This window comes from Cnephaeus nilssonii, assembly GCF_951640355.1.
Source record: "Cnephaeus nilssonii genome assembly, chromosome: 6".
NCBI classification, from domain to species: domain Eukaryota; kingdom Metazoa; phylum Chordata; class Mammalia; order Chiroptera; family Vespertilionidae; genus Cnephaeus; species Cnephaeus nilssonii.
Genome location: NC_137077.1, coordinates 398,244 through 417,533, shown reverse-complemented (window position 1 = coordinate 417,533; position 19,290 = coordinate 398,244). Strand labels below are relative to the sequence as shown.

The window sequence follows — 19,290 nt, the reverse complement described above, 5'->3', positions numbered from 1 at the left end:
TCACCTAGGCCTGAGCTGCCCAGCCTGCTCCATGCCAGAGGCCTCACCTCCCAGCCCTTGACCATCCTCTTCTCGGGTGGACGGAGTGCAGCTGGTGGCTGTGGGTGAGCTGCAGCCGCTGCACTCGCCCCGGGGGCCTGGCCCAGAGGAACCGGGAGGCGGGGCCTGAGGCCACACAGGCCCACCTGAGGGTGAGATCCTAGGGGCTGGGGAGGAGGCTGTGAGCAGGCCAGGGCGGGGCCAGGAGCCCAGCGGCCCCAGGAGGAACGCAGCCAACCAGCAGAGTGAAAAAGACGGCTGTATTTGATTTACAATGAACATGATTTACAAAAGGGGTGGGGGTGTCCTAGCCGAGCTCCTCCCGGCCCCCCACAGACCGGGCGGAGCTTCCAGGACAGCCTGTCTGACAGGCCGAGGCCAGGACCTCCTCTGCTGGGTCCCCTGTGGCTGCCTGGGCCTCGACGTCTGACATCCAGCGTGACCTTGGAGGTGAGGCCCGGAGCGCAGAGTCCACCCAGACGCTGGTGCCCCAGGGCACGGGCCAGGCGAGGTCAGGAAGGCATCGTACCGCTTTTCTCCTCCCGTTCGGGCGGCAGACAGTCTGGGCTCGAGGCCCTGGGGACTGCAGGCACTCAGAGCCCCCAAAGAGGCCAGACCCTCACTGGGCGGCTGCTGGTGCTCAGGAAGGGGGGCTGAGGCCCGGCTGCCCCTAGCCACTCGGGGTGGCGCCGGGGCGAAAGGCACATTTGCGAATAGCTCAGGAGACGCCACTCGGAGACAGCGCCCGATGCTGGTGTTCCGGGAGGGCTGGTGCTGGAGGGCGCCAGGCACTATTGCTCAGGAGAAAGACGCTACGTGGCTACCAACGCGGAGGTGGGGTCCCCGCCGCACCCACACTCGCACGTCCCGGGGGCGGGGGCTCTTCCTCCACCGGCGAGAGAGAAGGGCTGGCCCACCGCTTGCTTCGGCCTCCTTCCCCAGGGGCCGCCCAATGCCGGCACTGGGCATCACACACCTGTGCCTCGGGACCGTGGTGCCGGAGGTCAGAGGTCGGTGACCTTGTTCTCGAGGGCCGCGGCGATCTGCTGCAGGCGGTAGGCCAGCTGCATCTTCTGGGCGGCAGGGTCCTCCTCCAGGGCGTTGATGATCTGAGGGAGGCTCAGGTCAGCCCCAGGCGGGGAGCAGGCTGCCCAGGCGCCTCCTCCCTCGCCGGGGCGGCGGAACCTCCTACCTCGTCGTAGTACTTCTGCGTGTACTGGTAGAGCTGGTGCAGGGCCACGAGGGTGTTCAGGGAGTCCGTGTGCGCCTGGGAGAGGGGGCGTGTGACCCAGGGCAGCAAGCATGTGGCACAGGCAGACTCAGGGCCACAGCCTCACAGCCCCCAGACACGGGGCAGCCACACACGGACACACCCACGCAGGGGCGTGGCCGACACGGCTGGCTCAGAGCGGACGCAACACCTGGTCAGTCACACACAGGTGCCGGCCCACCTGGCCTCCCCTCCCGAGGGCACGACACACCTGCCCTGCAGTGCCATCAGCTGCCCCTGGGAGGGTCCTCGGTGCGTCCCCTGCGCCCCTTACCCGGGAGATCTCCGCCAGGTGTGTGTTCATGTCCTGGTCGCTGACCTGCACCATCTGTCTGATCCCCTTGTAGTAACTGTGGGAGAGGGCGGGGGGCACGGTGGGTCCAGAAGGCTGGACCCAACGCTGCCCTCCAGGGTGCTCCTCCCCGCAGCGACCCCGCGGGTGGGGGTCGGGAGCTGGGGTCACTCACTCCTCCACCATCTTCTTGTAGGTAGAGATCTCCTTGGCGTAGAGCAGCTTGTTGCTGGGCGAGTCCTGTGGGGTCACAGCCACGTGAGGCCCAGGCCAAGGAGGGCTGGCCGGTGTCCCTGCCCTTGGCCCCGATGGAGCCAGGCGGGCCCGCTCAGGAAAAGGAGGGGCAGCGCCCGCCCCGCCAGACCTGACCATGCGGACACTGGTTTGGAATGCGTCTAAGCAAAGGGTCTCCACGGGGTGCAGGAGGAGGGGGAGGTCAGGGGTGCCAGGCCGCCACAAAACCCATCACGCCCTGGCTAGTTTGGCTCAGTGGATAGAGCACTGGACTGTGGACTGAAGGGTCCCGGGTTCAATTCCAGTCAAGGGCACATGCCTGGGTTGCAGGCTCAATCCCCAGTAGGGGGCGTGCAGGAGGCAGCCGGTCCATGATTCTCTCTCATCACTGATGTTTCTCTCTCTCTCTCCCTCTCTCTTCTTCTATGAAATAAAGAAATATATATATTTTTAAGAAGCCCATCACCAGGGGACCTCCCAGGCTCTGGCCCTGCCCCCACCCCGTTACCTTGCACCTGTCTCTCCTGAACTCCAGCTCCAAATGTGCACATCCACACCCAGACAAACCCGGCACATCCTGGCACGGCCACGACTCCCACCCCGTGGACACTGCCCCGTCCAGGCCTCCCGGGCGAGGACCCCGCTCCCCAGCCCTCGGGAGCTGCCAGGACGCTCACCCGGCTCAGCTTGTGCTCCGTGCGCGTGCAGGCGTCCATGAAGGTCTGCGCAATGACGGACAGCGAGGCGTCCACCACCTCGTGGACGTGCACGTCGAAGATGAAGTGGGGGTTCTTGAGGATGTTCACCCAGAACCGGAGTGGTAAGCTGAGGCAGAGCGAGACCGGGTGAGGGGCTGCTGGGACCGGGGCGGGTGGGCGCCCGGGGGTGGGACGGGGCCACACCTGTTGGTCTTCCAGATGTGGATGGTGTCCTCGTCCTTGATGTCGTGCTTCTCCGCCTGCTCGTCCAGGAAGTCGAAGAAGTACTTGACGGCGGGCGGCACGGCCAGGCCCGGCGCCAGCACGCTCTGGAAGAAGTTGTCCACGAACTGCTGCAGCGTGCCCTGTGGGCGGAGGGGACTCAGCATTCGGCCCGCCGCCCGCCACCCCCGCCAGCGGCACGCCCACCGCCCCCCCGCGCCCACCTTGACGGACAGCAGGCGGGTCAGGTAGATCTCAGTGATGGCCTTGGTGCGCTCCTTCTCCTTCATGCTGCCGCGCTTGCACTTGCCCTCCTCCACCTCGTCCGTGGGCCGCACCAGGTGCCACACGCGGTTCTCATCCTCCAGGAGGGCGTGGCCTGTGGGGAGGGGCCAGGTGTCACGCTGGGCTCGCCGCCCCCAGAGGGTACACCTTCAGGGGCCAGAACCACACAGGCACGAGGCCCGGCCAGCATGGCTCAGTGGTTAGAGCATTGACTGAGGAACCAGGAGGTCACAGTTCGATTCCCAGTCAGGGCACAGGCCCGGGTTGTGGGCTCCATCCCCAGTAGGGGGCGTGCAGGAGGCAGCGGATCAATAATTCCCTCTCATCGATGATGTTTCTATTTCTCTTTCTCCCTCTCCCTTCTTGTCTGAAATCAATTAAAAAAACAAACAAGCCGAAACCGGTTTGGCTCAGTGGATAGAGCGTCGGCCTGCGGACTGAAAGGTTCCAGGTTCGATTCCGGTCAAGGGCATGTACCTTGGTTGTGGGCACATCCCCAGTAGGGGGTGTGCAGGAGGCAGCTGATTGATGTTTCTCTCTCATCGATGTTTCTAACTCTCTATCCCTCTCCCTTCCTCTCTGTAAAAAAATCAATAAAATGTATTTAAAACAAACAAACAAATAAACAAAACAGGCACGAGGAAGGGACTCACGCTCCCCGGGCAGGTCCTGCTGGTTGTCCTCCGGCTGCTGGGAGACCCCCACCTTGGACAGGATGAGCGTGGCTCCGTCCCGGACCTGGGGAACAGGGTCATGAGGGAGGCGCCGATCCCCAGCCCCCGGCGTGCAGGGAGGGCGCCCGAGCCGCCGGCACTCACGTTGTAGTGCATGAGCGTGTTGACACGCTTCCACCGGCCGTCCCGCTGGGAGGTCAGGTCCAGGTCAGACAGGATCTGGGCCGTGGACCCAGGGCGCCACTCTGCGGATCGACACGGCAGCTCTGGGACCCAGCCACAGACCACCCGCCCTGCAGGGCGCCCTCGCTGTCCCCCGCCCGCCCTCCCCCCGGGCAGAGAGCTCACCCAGGACCACGCTGTCCGCCTTGGGCCAGCGGGAGCAAGGCTGCGTGCGGTACACCTGGTCGATGATCTTCTCCTTCACCTGGGAGATGGTGTCGCAGTTGAGCACCTTGACGGGGATGGCGTCCACCCCTTCGTCCTGGACGATCACGCTCACTGTCTGCGGGGGGCGAGGGGGGGTAAGGGATGAAGGGCCAGTGGGCGGGTGGGAGTCCCCACTGCACCCGGCTGGCGGCCTCGCCTCCCCTGCAGCCCTGGCCCAGCAGGATGGAGCAGAGGAGCAGAGGGCCCCTCATCCCTCCCAGCTCACAGGGGCCAGGGGAGGGCGCACAGCTCACCACCAGACACCCTCGGGGTGCCGGGCCCCACACAGGCCGACAGCAGGCCTGGGCCATGGCACCTGGAGGGTCTCCCCAGCACAGGGAGGTGGACTGGGACCGGCGGGACCCCGGCTCACCAGGGGCGCGTACTCCACGTCGTCCCCCAGCAGCCCCGTGTCGTTGAGGGTGTACTTGGCCTTCTTCTGCACGGCGTCCACCGGGCCCTTCTCCACCTGGTGCTTGATGGCCTTGAAGAGCTTGTAGAGCGGCTCGCCGGCGCTGTCCTGGAGCAGCGCGGGCCGTCAGCCTCGGGCGACCACGCTCCCCTGGAGGTGCCACCAGGGCAAGGGAGTGGGGAGCAGCACCCCCTGCCCCCCTCAACCCCCCCTGCCGCCGGGGGCCCACCTTGAGGTACTGGTACAGGCAGATAGACATCCAGTTGGACAGCATCCTCTCCACCACCGTCTCCGACCTGGGGGTGCAGACAGGCCTGGCACCCAGGGGCCCCGCAGTGCCTGCCAGCCTGGCTGGCTCTTCAGGCACCCGGACCCGCCTCCCGCCAGGATGCCCAGGTCCAGCCTGCAGTGAGCCAGTGCCCGGCCCCTTGGGGGGGTGGGGGGATGTCACCCTGTCCTAGAGGGTGATTCTGAGGGGGAGCAGCCCAGTGACCAGCGGAGACCAAGGGCTGCCAGGACACCACCCCGGCCGAACCTCCCTACTCCTGGCGCTGGCTGCCCCCGGCCAGCAAACCAGGTGCCACAGCCTCCGCCCCCCTGCCCGCGCCCCAACCTCCCTGTCCCCGGTCCCCACCATCCTGCCCGCGCCCCACGCACCTGCGCAGCATCAGCTTGGGGTTCTTGGCCACCACGTACTGCTCCATGAGCTCCAGGAAGAGCGTGCGCATGATGTCCGTGTAGTACTCCAGCTTCCCGTGCAGCGCCACCGTCAGCAGCGACGCGAAGTACACCTTGGCGCGCGCCGAGAACTCGCGCTGGTTCTCCAGGGTGTGGATGAACTGCGGGGGCGGCGGGTCAGCGCTGCCGGGCCCGGCCCAGCCCGCCCGCCCGCCATCCCGGCCCGGCCCGGCCCGCCGCTCACGTTGATGAGGAAGGACTTGCTGTTGAGCAGGTTGGAGAACTGGTAGAGCGCCTGCTCCACCACGGGCCGCCGCGACTCGGGGATGTCCAGCCTGCCCGTGATCATCACGTCCTTGTCGCCGTCCTTGGAGGGCAGGAAGAAGACGCGGTCCGTGTAGGTCTTGTAGTCCAGCACCGGGATGCCCGCCTCGTTCACGTCGTTCGTCTGGTCCTCCATCTCGATCATCAGGTCTGGGGGGACAGCACCGGTGACACCTCGCCCGGCCCGGCCCCCGCCCCGCGAGGGCGCCGCCTCCCCGCCGGCCCTGCCCCCGCGCCGCACCGGTGAACTCCTTCTTGCAGCGGTCGCGCACGCTCTCCTCCAGGCCCTCCAGCTGGGACCGGATCTTCTCGTACTCGCGCTCCGCCTGCTGGCTCTTCCTCCTGCGCACGAGGGGGCGCTGCTGGGACCGGGCCTGGCCCGCCGCGTGCCGGGCAGTGGGTGTGGCCAGAAGGCGGCGGGGGCGGGTGGGGCGGTAGGGGGCGGGGCCAGGGCTGTGGGCGGGGCCCAGGTTGCAGGAGGGCGGGGCCAGGGCCAGGGCTGCAGGCGGAGCCCAGGTTGTGGGGCGGGGCCAGGGCTGCGGGCGGGGCCGAGGCTGCGGGCGGGGCTCACCAGTAGCAGTAGATAGACAGGGCGATGGCGGCCACCATGGGCACCATGACCAGCGGCAGGATGAGGCTGAGCGGCACCTCGCTCACACGACTGTCATACTCCACGCGGCCCAGCACCCACTCCCGGGAGCCGAACTTCACCTGCGTGGAGGGGAGGCCTCAGCGCGGACAGGCAAGGCTGAGATGCGAGCCCAGCACCACACAGCACAGCCTGGCGCCCCACCCTCCTGCCAGCCCGCACGTACAATGAACTCGGGCAGGTTGAGTGTCGTGTCTCGCTTCTGCCGCCGCTTAGGGGGGGGCTGCACCTCCGGGGGCTCGCAGTACAGGTCCGTCTCCGTCAGCGTCTTCATGATGCAGCGCTCGGCGCCCACAAAGGCCTCGGCCTCATGCAGCGTCATCGCCTTGTTCAGGTTGGTGCCCTGGGGGTGGGGCGGGGTCACCGTGACCAGGAGGGCTCAGGGGCGGGACCTGGAGCAGCCTGCCCACCAGCACCTGGTCAGGACCGGACCCGGGCTGCGGCAGCCTCACCTGGGCGTGGATGAGCTTGTTGACCTGCTTCTTGACGCCCCCTGTGAAGTTCTTGAAGGTGGGGTCGGCCACGTACTCGAAGGCCCCGGCCTCGGTCCTGAGCAGGACCCGGTGCCCGTCCATCTGCACGAGCGCCGTGAGGTTGTAGGCCTCGGGGTCCTCGGGCACGGCCGGGGACAGGAACACGACCCTGGAGTCGTTGTAGAGCGTGTACTCCGTGCCCACGATCTGCAGGCCAAGGGCTGTTGGTCAGGCCACGGGGCACGGGCCCCATCCCTCCCCAGCCGGGCCCCAGCGTCCGGCGTCGGCTCTGAGCCCCGGCCGGCAGCAGGACTGACCGTGTGGGGCTGCAGGGGGCCGGCCTCCCGCCGGCGCCGCCAGGACTGCAGAGGCTCGGCTATGACCACCATGGAGAAGTTCTGGATCAGGCTGAAGCCCTGCCCCGTCACGTTGATGCTGCGGCCGCCACTGGGGGTGGGGGGTGCCTGAGTGGGTACAACTGGGCAAGGGAGGTACCCAGCCAGCTCCAGAGCAGGTGCCCTGCGGAGCCGTGCCCCCACCCCCTTGCTGGCCGTGTGGTGGGCGTGGGGAGGACGGGGCTGAAATCCCTGGCCCCAAACTGGTTTTGGGGGCACACGCAGGTCCCCGTGAGCCGTGCCTGCCGCAGGGTGGGGCGTGCTCAGGGCCTGTGACTGTGAGCCCTGCCATCCTCGAGCATCTCTGGGCAGGGGACTATGGGGCTCCCCTGTCAGGCTTCCTAGGAGGAAGTGGGTCTAGGGGTGCAGTAGGGTTTTTACGGAAGCTTCCCCCTGACCAGCCCCCCGCATCCGCACCAGGCAGTGGGCATAGGGTACTTGGGAAGTAGCTGGGGGTGGGGGTGGCATGGGGGCCTTGGTGGGCAGTGGGCAGGGCAGAGGCCACACCTGGCAAAGCTCCGCAGGGGCTCGAAGGCCCGCAGCACCGGGTTCTCGCGGTAGGTGAAGGTGATGCCGGAGCTGGGCACTGGGGAGCCCCCGTAGTAGATCTCCACGGACAGCTGCCCCGGGGCTGCCTGGGGGCCCGTGACACACTGGAGCTGCGCCCCAAACTGCGTCCTGGGGGTGAAGGTGGTTCGTGTCAACCCCACCCTGAGACCAACTCCAGCCCTGGGCAAGGGGGCAGGGGTCAGGCTCAGGGCACCGCTCCCTCCAGGACACCCACCCTGCCCCAAGGACCAGGGCAGACCAGAGCGCGGGTGGCCCGCAGGTGACACCCACACATTACACGGGACGCCACCGATGGTCACGCGCACGTCTTCCTTGGAGCCCGTGTCCAAGTGGGTACCGTTGATGGTCAGCGTGGTGCCGCCCGCCTGCGGCCCCTCCCGCGGCTCCACGCTGAGGGGTCGGGGCTCCTAGGAGAGAGGTGGGCGCTTTCGGGTCAGGGCCGAGTGGCAGCTCTCCCCACCCCTCAATCTTGACTGTTGTTGAGGGGCACAGCCCCCAACCATCCAGGAGTCAGCAGCCGAGGCCAGACCCGCCCCCGTCCGTCCCTACAGGGTCAGGGGGCCAGGCACTCACCTGGTAGGTGAACTGGACGTGGGGCGGCGAGTGGCCAAGCTTCCCGTTGATGTCCACCTCCACACCCCCCGTGAGGGGCACGTCTGTGGCCTCAATGGCACACACGATCCTGGGGGGCAGCAGGCAGGGGGGGTCCCTCTCAAGGCCTAGCCCAGACCCTGCCTGACTGGCACGTCTGATGGGGAGTCCGGGGCACCCACACCCCCATGTCCCTCTTCTCCATCTGCCCCGGCCCCTGTGGGGACTGACCTGGCCCGTGCAGCCCAGACCGCCGCTGGCCACTCACCTGGTGGACACCGAGTACCGTTCCGGCTCAAAGGCGCAATTCCGGCCGGCCACGGCGACGCTCTGGACGTCCTCTGCCCTGACTCCCAAGTTTGACCCGAGGATCGTGACGCGAATGCCGCCGCCCAGGGGGCCTGTCTCCGGCTGGATCTGAAATCGGCAGAGCCGGCCTCAGGCTGGGGTCCCGCCCCTCCCAGGGGGGGCCCTCGCCCGAGGGGGACGCACCTCGGTGATGACGGGCGGCGGGCACTCGGAGGTGGCGTTGCTGCACAGGGCCTCGTACACACACCGGCCCTGCCCGCCGCACCACACGCACTTGTAGGCGGGGTCGGCGGCCAGGCACAGGCTGCAGTCGCTGCGGCCGAAGGAGCAGTTATAGAGGGTCACTGCGGAGGGAGCAGCCAGCTATCAGCAGGGCCCCCCCGCCCCCGCCCTGCCTGGCCCACCTCCCCACCCGGCCCCCAGGCCTGCCCTGCCCCACCCCGCCCCTTGTCCGACCCCCAGGCCCTGCCGCCCACCAGACCCCCAGGTCCTGCCTAGCCCCGTCCTGCCAGGCCCCGCCCTGCTCCCCGCCAGGCCCCGCCCACCTTGGAGCTTGCTGTCAATGTATTTGCCGTAGGACTTGACGTACAGGTGCAGGGGCAGCGTTTCGTTCTCGTCATGGGACAGCTGGAGGGACACGCAGGGACACACTGCACTCTGACCGCTCCCCCTAGCCCTAGAGGGTGATCGCTGTGCCCACAAAGGCCCGTGGGGCCCCCTCTCAGCAGGGGGGCAGCAGTGGAGGGGCCCGGGTCTCAGAGACAAGGGTGAGCATGCCGCCTGCCCAACAGCCCTGCCTCCTCCTCCTGGGAGGAACGAGGCCCACCCTGGGAGCTGTACCTTCGGGGTCCGAAAGTAGAAGCTTCCTGGCTCCCGCGTGTTCACCTGCACCTCGAACTTGGGGAGGTCACTGCCCACGTGCAGGGAGGAGACCTGCAGGACACACCGTCAGGACTCCTGCACCGCCAGCCCTTCCCGCCTCCCTCCCCGGCCCGCGGCTCTCAGGCCAGGGCTCTCTGTGCCCACACCTTCTGGGCCAGCTTAGGTACTCCCATCCCAGCTGACCACTCGGCCTCTCCTGGACCCCCTCCCCATGGTCCAAGCCTGAGCACCTCGCCCTGCTCCCTCGCTAAGTGGCAGCCCACTGCCCAGCCCCTCGACAGACCTCCCTGCCTCCTTCTGTCCCCAACACTGTTTCCTGAGCAGCTGCCTCCTGTGGGAGCCCTGAGCCAGGGCGGCTCGGAGCCCAGGTCCCCCTTCCCGTCAGCGGGATGGCTCTGAGCAAGCCCCACGGACACGCCAGCCGCCAGGGCCGCTGGGCACAGGGCTCCCTGCCCGGTCAGCCCGCCCCCCAGGGCAGCGCCTCACCAGCCCCACCTTCACGGTGTCCAGGTTGTTGCCCTGGAAGGTCACGTCTGTCTCGTAGTTCATGGGGATGACCAGCGGGCTGGGGTCCAGGAACTGGGGGCAGCTGTCCTCCTGCAGAGGAAGGCCAGTCAGGGCCACGGGGCCTGGGACGAGCAGCCACACCCCCACCAGGGCCCACGGCCCCTCACCATGTGAGCGGGCACAATGCCGTCCTCAGGGTTGGGCGAGGCCTCCCGACACTCGTGGTAGCGCATGTCCCACTGGCAGGTCCAGCGGTTGCTGGCACAGGAGATGCACCTGGGAGAGAGGTTGGCGAGGGTGTGGGCATCGCAAGGGCGGGCGGGGGAGGCTGGATGGACTGGGGGTGGAGCAGGGGGCGGGGCTGGAGCAGGGGGCGGGGCGGGGCTGAAGGAGCTGGGGGCGGGGCTGGAGCTGGATGAACTGGGGGCGGGGCTGGGCTGGAGGAGCTGGGGGCGGGGCGGGGCTGGATGAACTGGGGGCGGGGCTGGGCTGGAGGAGCTGGGGGCGGGGCTGAAGGAGTCAGGGGCGGGGCTGGAGCTGGGGTGGGGCTGAAGGAGTCAGGGGCGGGGCTGGAGGCGGGGCTGAAGGAGCCAGGGGCGGGGCTGGGCTGAAGGAGCCAGGGGCGGGGCTGGAGGAGCCGGGCAGAAGGAGCTGGGGGCGGGGCTGGAGCTGGGGGCGGGGCCGGGCGGGCTTGACACTCACGGCAGGTTCTTCTCCAGCTTCATGGCTTCGCCGCAGTCGTAGAAGGGGTACTGGTGCGAGGTGAGGAAGACATCGCTGTGTTTGAACTTGAGCTGGATCTCCACGGCCACGTGGTCTGCAGGTGGCAGACGGGACGGTGTCAGGCGGGGGCGCAGAGCGCAGGGCATTGCCGCCATGGCAGAGGTGGGGACAGGAAGGCCTGGACCTGGGCCTCTTCCCGCCGAGTTCTGGCACCGCCACAGCTCCCAGCAGGCCATGGAGCACCGACAGCCCCGTGGGGAGAGCCCTGGTGTGGGGGGGCCTTGCAGGGACGTCCCCTGATGTGCACTCAGGCTCAGCACGCCCGGCACCTGCCCTCAGATCTCGGCTCAAGTGTCGGCTCCCAGGGCTCCGGGCAGCCAGGTCCCTGTCCCTGAAGGGTTCCTGGGTGTCTGGGGCAGAGCGCCTGCCAGGTCCCTGCACGTCACCGTGTGGTCCCAGCTGCACCAGCAAGCTGCCCTCCACGGGCCCTGACAGCTCAGGGGACAAAGGCTTGGCACCTGCCCTGGCCCACTTTCACAGCCCGGCCCCTGGGGACAGCTCACCGCGTGAAGCTGGACGGGGTGGGGGAGGGGGTTCTGCACAGATGCCAGAACCCAGGCCTGGCACCAGCTGGTGCGGAGACGTGACAAAAAGCGCATGGAGGGGCCAGGAGTTCCTCTCGCTCACGGCCACGGAGCACAGCCGGCCTGGCTCTGGGCGCCCAGAACCCCAACGCCCCAGCCTCTGCCCTGCTGCACCCTGGCAGGTGCCACCTGCCCCTCCCTCCACCTCAGCCCACACCCTGGGGGCTCGGTCACAGGAAGGACCCCACTGTGTGGAGCAGGAGGGAGAAGGGCCGGGGCCTGGAGCCTGGAGTTCGGGCCTCACCCTGGCCCGACGGCGTGCTGGGGATGTTGCTCGGGGAGTTGCACACCACGGAGTCGCCCTCCACACGGGCAGGGTGTGCCGGAGAGTCCCCGAAGAGGCACAGCAGCTTGTCCTCGCCCAGGGCCGGGAGGGGGCTGACGGTCAGCTGTACCTGGGGGAGGCCACACAGCTCACATGGACCCCTCTGCCCAGCCTTGGGGGCGGGGAGACCAGCCTTGGGGGTGGGGGGCCCAGCCTTGGGGGCGGGGGGGCCCAGGGCTGGACTCTCAGTGAGGAGACCCCCACCCAGAGCACCTGTCCCGTGATGCACTCCCCTACACGTGCACAGAAGACATGGGAACCCATCTCGTCACCCCCACCACCCTGGGCCGGGTCTTCCTGGATACGCAGGAGCCACCAGACCACAGGGGCCTGGCGGCCCCACCTCAGACTCAGCACCCAAGGCCCAGGCGGGATCGAGAGGCTGTGAGGATCTCCGGGCCCACGTCCCACCCGGCCGGCCACGTACCTCCCCCTGGGCCCGCCGGCTCATGTTCTGGGGCTGGGCCCCCGTGATGGTCACACAGGACTCCTCACGGCTCCAGAGCCAGTGTCCGCTCTCCTCGGCCCGTGGGCACTCGGCCCTCCTGGTGCATCTGCAGAGACGGGGCAGCCTCAGTCCTGGCACCTGTCAGCCCAGGTGGGACGCCGCCCCGGCCTCCAGGGTGAGCCAGACCCCCAGGCCCGGACTCACCGCCCCGTGGCGATGCACCAGCCGCAGTAGGGGTCCCGGGAGCCGAGGCACTGCTTGCAGTTGAGGTGGCTCGAGCACTCCTGCACAGGAAGCCGGAACGCCTGGGGGCAGCAGGGCCGTGAGCAGGACCGCGGCCACCGGGACCCCCTCGGACCCGTTTCCTGGGGCCGCTAGCTGGGTCCCACCTGTATCTCTGAGCCTTAAAAGACTCAGGTGCCACCTGGCTGACCTGGGTCAGTGGCTGAGCATTGACCTGTGAACCAGGAGGTCACGGTTCGATTCCCAGTCAGGGCACAGGCCCGGGTTTCGACCTCCATCCCCAGTGGGGGGGGCGTGCAGGAGGAGGCCAATCAGTGATTCTCATCTTTGATGTTCTCTCTCACCCTCCCTCTCCCTTCCTCTCTGAAATCAATAAAAATACATTTAGCCCTAGCTGGTTTGGCTCAGTGAATAGAGCGTCACCTGCGGACTGAAGGGTCCCGGGTTCGATTCTAGTCAAGGGCACATGCCCGGGTTGCAGGCTCGATCCCCAGTAGGAGGCGTGCAGGAGGCAGCCAATCAATGATTCTCATCATTGATGTTTCTCTCTCTCCCTCTCCCTTTCTCTCTGAAATCAATAAAAAATATATATTTTTTAAAAAAAGCCTCAGATGCCAGCTCAAGGCATGCCCACATGGGCTCCAGGCAGCGGAGAGGTGCGGGCGCTGTGGCTGCACCTGCCCAGGACCCACGGTGCACGGTCCCAGGAAACCATGGTGTCCAGGGTCCGGCCTCCGCGGTGCCAGCCCGGGCCCCTTCGCCCCACTCCCTGGGAGAGGCCCTTGGATGCCCAGGCCCAGGGCTCGAGGGGCTCCTACCCCAGCCCCCCGATAAGGCAGGGGCCTGTGCTGTCCCCTCACAGAGCTGCACAGGGCCCCCCTTCATGCCCGTCCACCCCGAGGGAGCCCCCTGAGAGCAGCCCAGCCCTCCCTTCAGGAAGGGTCCGAGACAGGACATGGGGGAGCAGAGCTGCAGACAGGGAGGGTGCTGGACGGGACAGAGACGGCCAGGAGCCCGAGGAGGAGAGGGCTGCCCCTCGCGGCCTGGGACAGCGACCGGCCTCAGGCCCTCCCGGGGCCTCCCAGGCCTACCTTGTCCTGGGTCATGGCGTACAGACTGGCCTGGTCCGCGGACAGCACCAGATCCCGCTTGATCCTCTTGTTGATGTCCACAAGGACGGAGCCGTACTCCACGGCGCTGCCGTCGGGGGCCAGGTACACCTGCGCGGCAGGCAGGTGCGTGAGGGTGCTGTTCCCTCCGAGACGGCCCTCCAGCCCCGCCGCCCCCCCCCGCCCCTGCCCCTGCCCCAGGCTTCACCTTGAGGACCTGGCCATCGGAGGTGCCCAGGAAGGCAATGGTGTGGCCGTTCTCGGTGGCCACGGTCACGGCGGTCAGGTTCAGGCCTCCACGCTGCAGCACCGCCGTGGCGACGAGCCCCTTGCGGCTGCCCAGGGGGTAGGGTAGGTGCTCCGAGCCACACACGAAGCTCTCGCCGGCACCCTGCGGACCACGGCGTCAACGGTGGGTCCAGACACCCGCGACCCGCCGAGGAGGCCTCTCCCCACGGGGCCCCTCCCAGCACTCTGTGGCCCCACACACGTCCCGAGAACGAGGACGGTGCGGGCAGGGACCCCGCCTGCGTGCTCACTGCTGGACGTGCACGGGCCTGGCCCTGAAGGTGCCACCACACCTGTGTGGGCACACCTGCCACCGGGCTACAGAGACACCGCACACGCGTGCACGCTCACGGGGCCCTCCCAAGCAGGTGAGGACTTGGGACACGCCGGCCAGTACATGGCAGCAGCGCGCGGGCCCACGTGGACGCGTGGGGTTCGAGCCCGTGGGGGGCCCTGCGGAGGCCACGCACGTACCAGGCCCGGGCCGCCGCACTGGATCTCGCCGTGGAAGGGCTTGTAGAAGTCGTCCGGGCCGCCCTCCAGCTCGCCCGTGTAGCAGGCATTGCGGATGGCCAGCATCTTGGCATGGATCTCGTCCAGCGGGAACAGGCAGAGGCCGGCCCGGGGCCCCCCGCCGCCCCGGTCCTCTCTGGTGAAGACGGTGTAGAGCACCTTGCCGGCGCCCGAGGCGGCGGCGGAGGCGGCCAGGCAGGTGCTGAAGGGGGTGGGCGGGTCGGCGGGGTCCAGGCACTGCAGCTCCATCTCCAGGTAGGAGTAGTAGAAGGGGTCCTGCTTGCACATGCGGGCCAGCAGCGTGCGGCTGCGCAGCGGGTGCTTGTCCTGCTGGTTGAAGACGAAGAAGACGTAGAGGCTGTCCTCGAAGGCCGCCACGAACTCCTGCGTGTTGGTGGACAGGTACCCGGCCTTGTAGGTGGCGTGGTCCGTGTAGGCCTCGAAGGCCTCGCGGCCCGCCACGCGGTCCAGCAGCCGGGTGCTCACGATGACGCCGTTGTCATACGGGCCGTTGCCTTTGCCCACGAACAGCATGCGCTGCTCGCCGCCCGGGTCGGTGGCGCTCACCAGCCCCACGGTGGCCACGCTCTCGTCGTTGCTGGCCACGAAGGACCGCTCGCCGCTGCTGTCCTCGTAGAAGAGGCGCGTGGAGATGTTGCTGAGGGCGCGCAGGGCGCAGATGCCCTTGAAGAGGCTGCCGCACTCCACCAGGCGCTTGCCCGGCGGGTCCAGCAGCAGCAGCTGGTTGACGTTGTCGGTGAGCACGGCCTCGTGGCACTGGCTGATCTCGATGGGCGGCGTGCACTTCTTGTTGTCCAGGGCCGGGCCCGTGACCACCTTCTGCTCCAGCTGCAGGTCGGCGCTCAGCTGGTAGAGCGCGTTCACCGCCCCCACGTACACCATGCCCGACGCCTCATCCACCACCAGGTGGTTCAGCTCCGTCTTGCTTTGGAAGAAGTCCAGCTTCCGGGGCCGCAGGCCCGAGCCCGTGCCCAGCAGGCCCAGGAGGGTCAGGGCCCAGAGCTGCAGAGCCATCGCCCCCGGGCCCCTGGGAGAAGAGAGGAGGGTCAGGGCGGCCCCAGAGGGTAGCCCGGAGGTCACGGTTCGATTCCCAGTCGGGGCCCATGCCCGGGTTGCGGGCTTGAACCCCAGTAGGGGGCGTGCAGGAGGTGCCCCCCCCCGGGAGGATCTGTCCACGCGTAGGAGGTCCCCCTGCAATGGTCACCCAGACCCCCTCCGGCTGGACCCTGACGGAGTGACCAGGACGCAGCCCGGGGAGGGGTACGGCTGCCCATGTGCCCGAGTGCCCAGCCCTTCCCCGCCTTCCGTGCCGCAGACACACCCACTCTCATCTCCGAGGAAATCCCTGCCCAGCCCTGCACAAGCTGTGTGCCCGGCAGTCTACCCTACGACGGGGCCTGGCCACCTCAGCGGCACGGGGCGGGCCTGGCTGTGGCCACCCCAGGACTGCACCCTGGCCTCCGCCTCCTGCAGGCCCACCTCTGAGGCCACAGAGCACCTCTTCCGGAAGCCTCCGGCGCCCACGTGCGGGCCCAGCCCACGCCCTGTGACCCAGGAGGTCCAGGTGGTCGGAGGGGCACTGTCCCCAGAGCATAAGCCCTCTCAGAGGGCCAGGCTGACCAACAGCCCGACATGCAAACAGGTGGACCAGCCCGGCCAACGCCAGTGGTTGAGCGTCGACCTATGAACCAGGAGGTCAGGGTTCGATTCCCGGGTTATGGGCTTGATCTCGAGTAGGAGGCATGCAGGAGGCAGCCGACTGATGATGTTTCTCTCTCATCAATGTTTCTCTCTCCCTCTAAAAAAAAAAAAAAAAATCAATAAAACCTTTTTTTTTTTTTAAATCCTCACCCAAGGATATGTTTTGATTGATTGATTTTTAGAGAAAGAGGAAGGGGGGCAGGGAGAGAGAAGGCAACATCGACAGGAGATCAAACCCACAACCCAGGTATGTGCTCTGACCAGGAATGGAACCCACAACCCTTTGGTGCACAGGACAGACACCAGCCACGGCTAAAAACATCAAAAACTTAAAGAAGAGCCCTGACCGGTGTGGCTCAGTGGATAGAGCGTCGGCCTGCGGACTGAAGGGTCCCAGGTTCGATTCCGATCAAGAGCATGTACCTTGGTTGCGGGTACATCCCCAGGAGGGGGCGTGCAGGAGGCAGCTGATTGACGTTTCTCTCTCATCGATGTTTCTAACTCTCTATCCCTCTCCCTTCCTCTCTGTAAAAATTCAATAAAATATATCTTTAAAAAACAAACAACAAAAACTTAGAGAAGAAAGACCCACAGGTGGGCCACACCTCAGGGCACACGGCGCCGCCTGACAGGAAGCCGAAACGGCCGCCGAGGGCGAGCTGGGCTCAGGCCGCTTCTGTGCCCAGAGCCGCCAGCGCAGCCTGGCCCGCCTCCCTGGCCCCCCTCCGGCCCGCCCCCCGCCCCTTGATCCAGCAGAGGGTCCACTGGGCGCTGCCCGAATCTGAGATGGGGGACCCCGGAGTCCAAGGGGGGGCACCCTCCAGGGCTGGGGCGGGCCGTGTCCGCGTGCAGGGGTCTATCTGAGCACACGGCCTGCATGTGTGCAGGTCCACACGTGTGCCCACGGCACGAGGGAGGAACTGCTGAGGCTCAGGGCCCCAGTCAGAGGGCGGTCAGGCCCCACAAGTGGTCCTTGGAGAGCACACACGGCTCTCTCTCCCCAGCGCAGGCGGGGCCGTCGGCCTCAGGCCTCTGTCACCGTGGGGTGGCCCGTGCCCCCTCACCCTCGGGACCACCCTCTGTCCTGGTCAAACCCCCCCCACCGGCTCCCACTGCCACCCACAGACGACCCTTCCTGCTGCCGGCACGGCCCCGTCCCGGGCTGGCTGCCATCTTCCCCGACGCACCTGTGCCGATGTGACACCTCGCAGCCCTGCCCACGCCAAGTGCCTGAGTGGGCCCAGCCCGTGGACGGTCGAGGGACCCCGGCCCCGCCTCCCAGGCTCCCACCGGGCCCGCCCGCCCCTCCGGAGTAGCTGGCACACCCTTGGCAGCCACCTCAGACGTCCATCGCCTCCCCAGATGCCCTTCCCCGAGCAGTAACTGCTTTTCTAGTCCCGTCGCCCGTGCGCTGGCCCACGCCGCCTGCTCCGGAGGGTTCTCGGGGGCACGGGCTCTGGCAAAGCTGTGCTCACTGGGATGGGCTGGCTCTTTCCCGTGGACCCCGTGGGGCTCACGTCCCTCCAGCTTCCTTCTTTGCTTGGGCCGCGAGGAAGCCCCCTCCGCTGGGCAGCTCCTGCCTCTGCCCAGAACCCCCCCTCCCCCCACACACACTGTGCCCCCGAGAGCCCAGTTCCCCCAGCCCGGGGAAGAGGAGAGGTGCCCAGGCTAGGGTGTCCCGGAGGGAGGGGACCCAGCAGGGACCTGGGGGCTGGAGGCTGGGCAGGGAGAGGTGCGGGGGCCCAGCGGAAGCCGTGAAGGAGGAGCGGGGGAGGGGAGGGGCTTTGGTCAGAGGGAGGACCCCACAAGCCCCCATGGACCGCGTGTAGCAGGACGGCCGGCCCTGGGGGGAGGGGTCCCCACCACACACACTGCTCTCTAGGCTCGGCTGCCTGTCCAGAGGGGCGGACGACAGCTGGGGAGACCCCAGACGTGGGTGTACCACCAGGAGTGGCCCTAAGTCCCGGGGCAGCAGCCAGGAGTCACTCCTGTGGGCCCTCCCGGGAAGGAAAGGACCTGGATGGGAGGACACCGCTCCGTCCCTCATCCCCGCCCCCTGCGTCCAAAGTCCACTCTGCACCGAGTGCTGACCCAGCCCCTTGGCCTCAAGACTCGCTGGCCCTCCCTGCCCGGCCCGGCCCCACTCACCCGAGAGAGGAGAGAGCCGAGAGCCAAGAGCCAAGCGCAAGCGAGAGCCCCAGCCGCTGCTGCGGCTAAACTGCCTGCTTGGCTGCTGGCTGAGCCGGGAATGAATGGAATGTTACCCGGTCTGGGAGGGAACTCAGGCGGTGGAGGGGGGGGCGGGGCGGAGCCGGAGCTGTGGGAACCCAGGCACCCCAGCAGTCCCGTGCCCAGGCCCCTCTGCCAGTCTGAAGCGCCCGGCCGGGCTGGGGGATGCTCCCCCCTTCTGAAGCAGCTCTCAGCTCTGACCCTGACCCCTCCCTCAGCCCTGCCAGCTCACACCTCTGTGGTCAGGGAGCATGAAGAGAGTGCTGTGGGCTTCCTGTGGTTAACATTCACCTGACTGCGTCCCCCAGGGCTCCCGCAGGGTCAGGGCCCAGCCTGTCTTCACCGCCCCCGCCCCCCCCCCCTGGGCGTGGGCTGGCCAACCTGTGCTCAGGGGGTGCCTCCTGTGGTCAAGGACCTGGCTCAGCCGCCAAGCACTGCCCAGCCCCCCTGGAGCGCAGGCCAGGGCCAACCCCGGGCCCCCTGCCCCAGGACCCGTCTGGGTTTCGGGCAGGAGGGCAGAGTGAGGCTCGAACCCCCGTGCTGAGCCCAGGCCGAGCCCAGGCCAGTCCGGCTGGCAGGAGGGACGGGGGTCACCCTCCAGGCAGCAGCTCCCGGCACGTCCTGAACAAACAGAGCCTCAGGTGACCCGCCGGGCCAGGCCCCGGGCAGAGGGGGGCCCACCTGACCAGCGCCCGCCGGGCTGAAGGCAGGCCAGCACAGGAAGTGCCAGGCACGGCCAGCAGACTTCCTGCCTCGGGAGTTCCTGGAATGGGCGCTTCCTGTTTTGAAGGTGGCCCAGACCCCCGCTCACCCTGCCTACCGGGAAGCGGGCGGCGGGGATTTCCTCGGGGGCATCGGCCAGGAAAGCCGGCCGGAGTCCGGAGGTGCGCTTCCAAGAAGTCACACCCGCTCCCGCCTTTGCCGCCGGCCCTTCCCACAAGCCCACACTCGGGCTCCAATGCACAAACCCTGCCAGTCTCCCTGCAACACCCCCAGCCCCCCCTCCCCCCCCACACACACACCAAGCAAAACCTGACTCAGGGAACCGGGACCTGGCAGTGGTCTCCACGGGCAGACACGTGAGCAGACGTGTACACACAGGTCCCGGCAGGA

The 19,290-nt window shown here is 67.8% G+C and overlaps 1 protein-coding gene across 3 annotated transcripts in view; it reads right to left on the bottom strand.

Moving 5' to 3' along the window:
• Nucleotides 1–280: 280 nt before the first annotated feature.
• The window catches only part of PLXNB2 (plexin B2), a 29,162-nt gene continuing 10,152 nt past the window's right edge, over nt 281–19,290 (bottom strand). For 2 of the 3 annotated variants that reach the window (XM_079774569.1, XM_079774570.1), the window contains 35 exons: nt 14,188–15,274; nt 13,634–13,816; nt 13,408–13,536; nt 12,278–12,378; nt 12,053–12,179; nt 11,545–11,695; nt 10,636–10,750; nt 10,101–10,209; nt 9,922–10,023; nt 9,385–9,477; nt 9,090–9,171; nt 8,728–8,888; nt 8,504–8,652; nt 8,218–8,326; nt 7,915–8,051; nt 7,582–7,752; nt 6,997–7,126; nt 6,659–6,886; nt 6,373–6,549; nt 6,129–6,268; nt 5,799–5,899; nt 5,478–5,707; nt 5,213–5,394; nt 4,785–4,851; nt 4,517–4,663; nt 4,063–4,219; nt 3,859–3,959; nt 3,694–3,778; nt 2,980–3,134; nt 2,738–2,898; nt 2,513–2,660; nt 1,777–1,841; nt 1,584–1,659; nt 1,232–1,306; nt 281–1,148 (listed from right to left, as the gene is read on the bottom strand). In XM_079774569.1, the coding sequence (XP_079630695.1) occupies nt 1,044–1,148; nt 1,232–1,306; nt 1,584–1,659; nt 1,777–1,841; nt 2,513–2,660; nt 2,738–2,898; nt 2,980–3,134; nt 3,694–3,778; nt 3,859–3,959; nt 4,063–4,219; nt 4,517–4,663; nt 4,785–4,851; nt 5,213–5,394; nt 5,478–5,707; nt 5,799–5,899; nt 6,129–6,268; nt 6,373–6,549; nt 6,659–6,886; nt 6,997–7,126; nt 7,582–7,752; nt 7,915–8,051; nt 8,218–8,326; nt 8,504–8,652; nt 8,728–8,888; nt 9,090–9,171; nt 9,385–9,477; nt 9,922–10,023; nt 10,101–10,209; nt 10,636–10,750; nt 11,545–11,695; nt 12,053–12,179; nt 12,278–12,378; nt 13,408–13,536; nt 13,634–13,816; nt 14,188–15,261 (5,523 nt within the window). In that variant the 5' untranslated portion in view covers nt 15,262–15,274 and the 3' untranslated portion in view covers nt 281–1,043. The remainder of the gene's footprint in view (nt 1,149–1,231; nt 1,307–1,583; nt 1,660–1,776; nt 1,842–2,512; nt 2,661–2,737; nt 2,899–2,979; nt 3,135–3,693; nt 3,779–3,858; nt 3,960–4,062; nt 4,220–4,516; nt 4,664–4,784; nt 4,852–5,212; nt 5,395–5,477; nt 5,708–5,798; nt 5,900–6,128; nt 6,269–6,372; nt 6,550–6,658; nt 6,887–6,996; nt 7,127–7,581; nt 7,753–7,914; nt 8,052–8,217; nt 8,327–8,503; nt 8,653–8,727; nt 8,889–9,089; nt 9,172–9,384; nt 9,478–9,921; nt 10,024–10,100; nt 10,210–10,635; nt 10,751–11,544; nt 11,696–12,052; nt 12,180–12,277; nt 12,379–13,407; nt 13,537–13,633; nt 13,817–14,187; nt 15,275–19,290) is intronic. The other variant, XM_079774571.1, reaches the window with a different exon arrangement.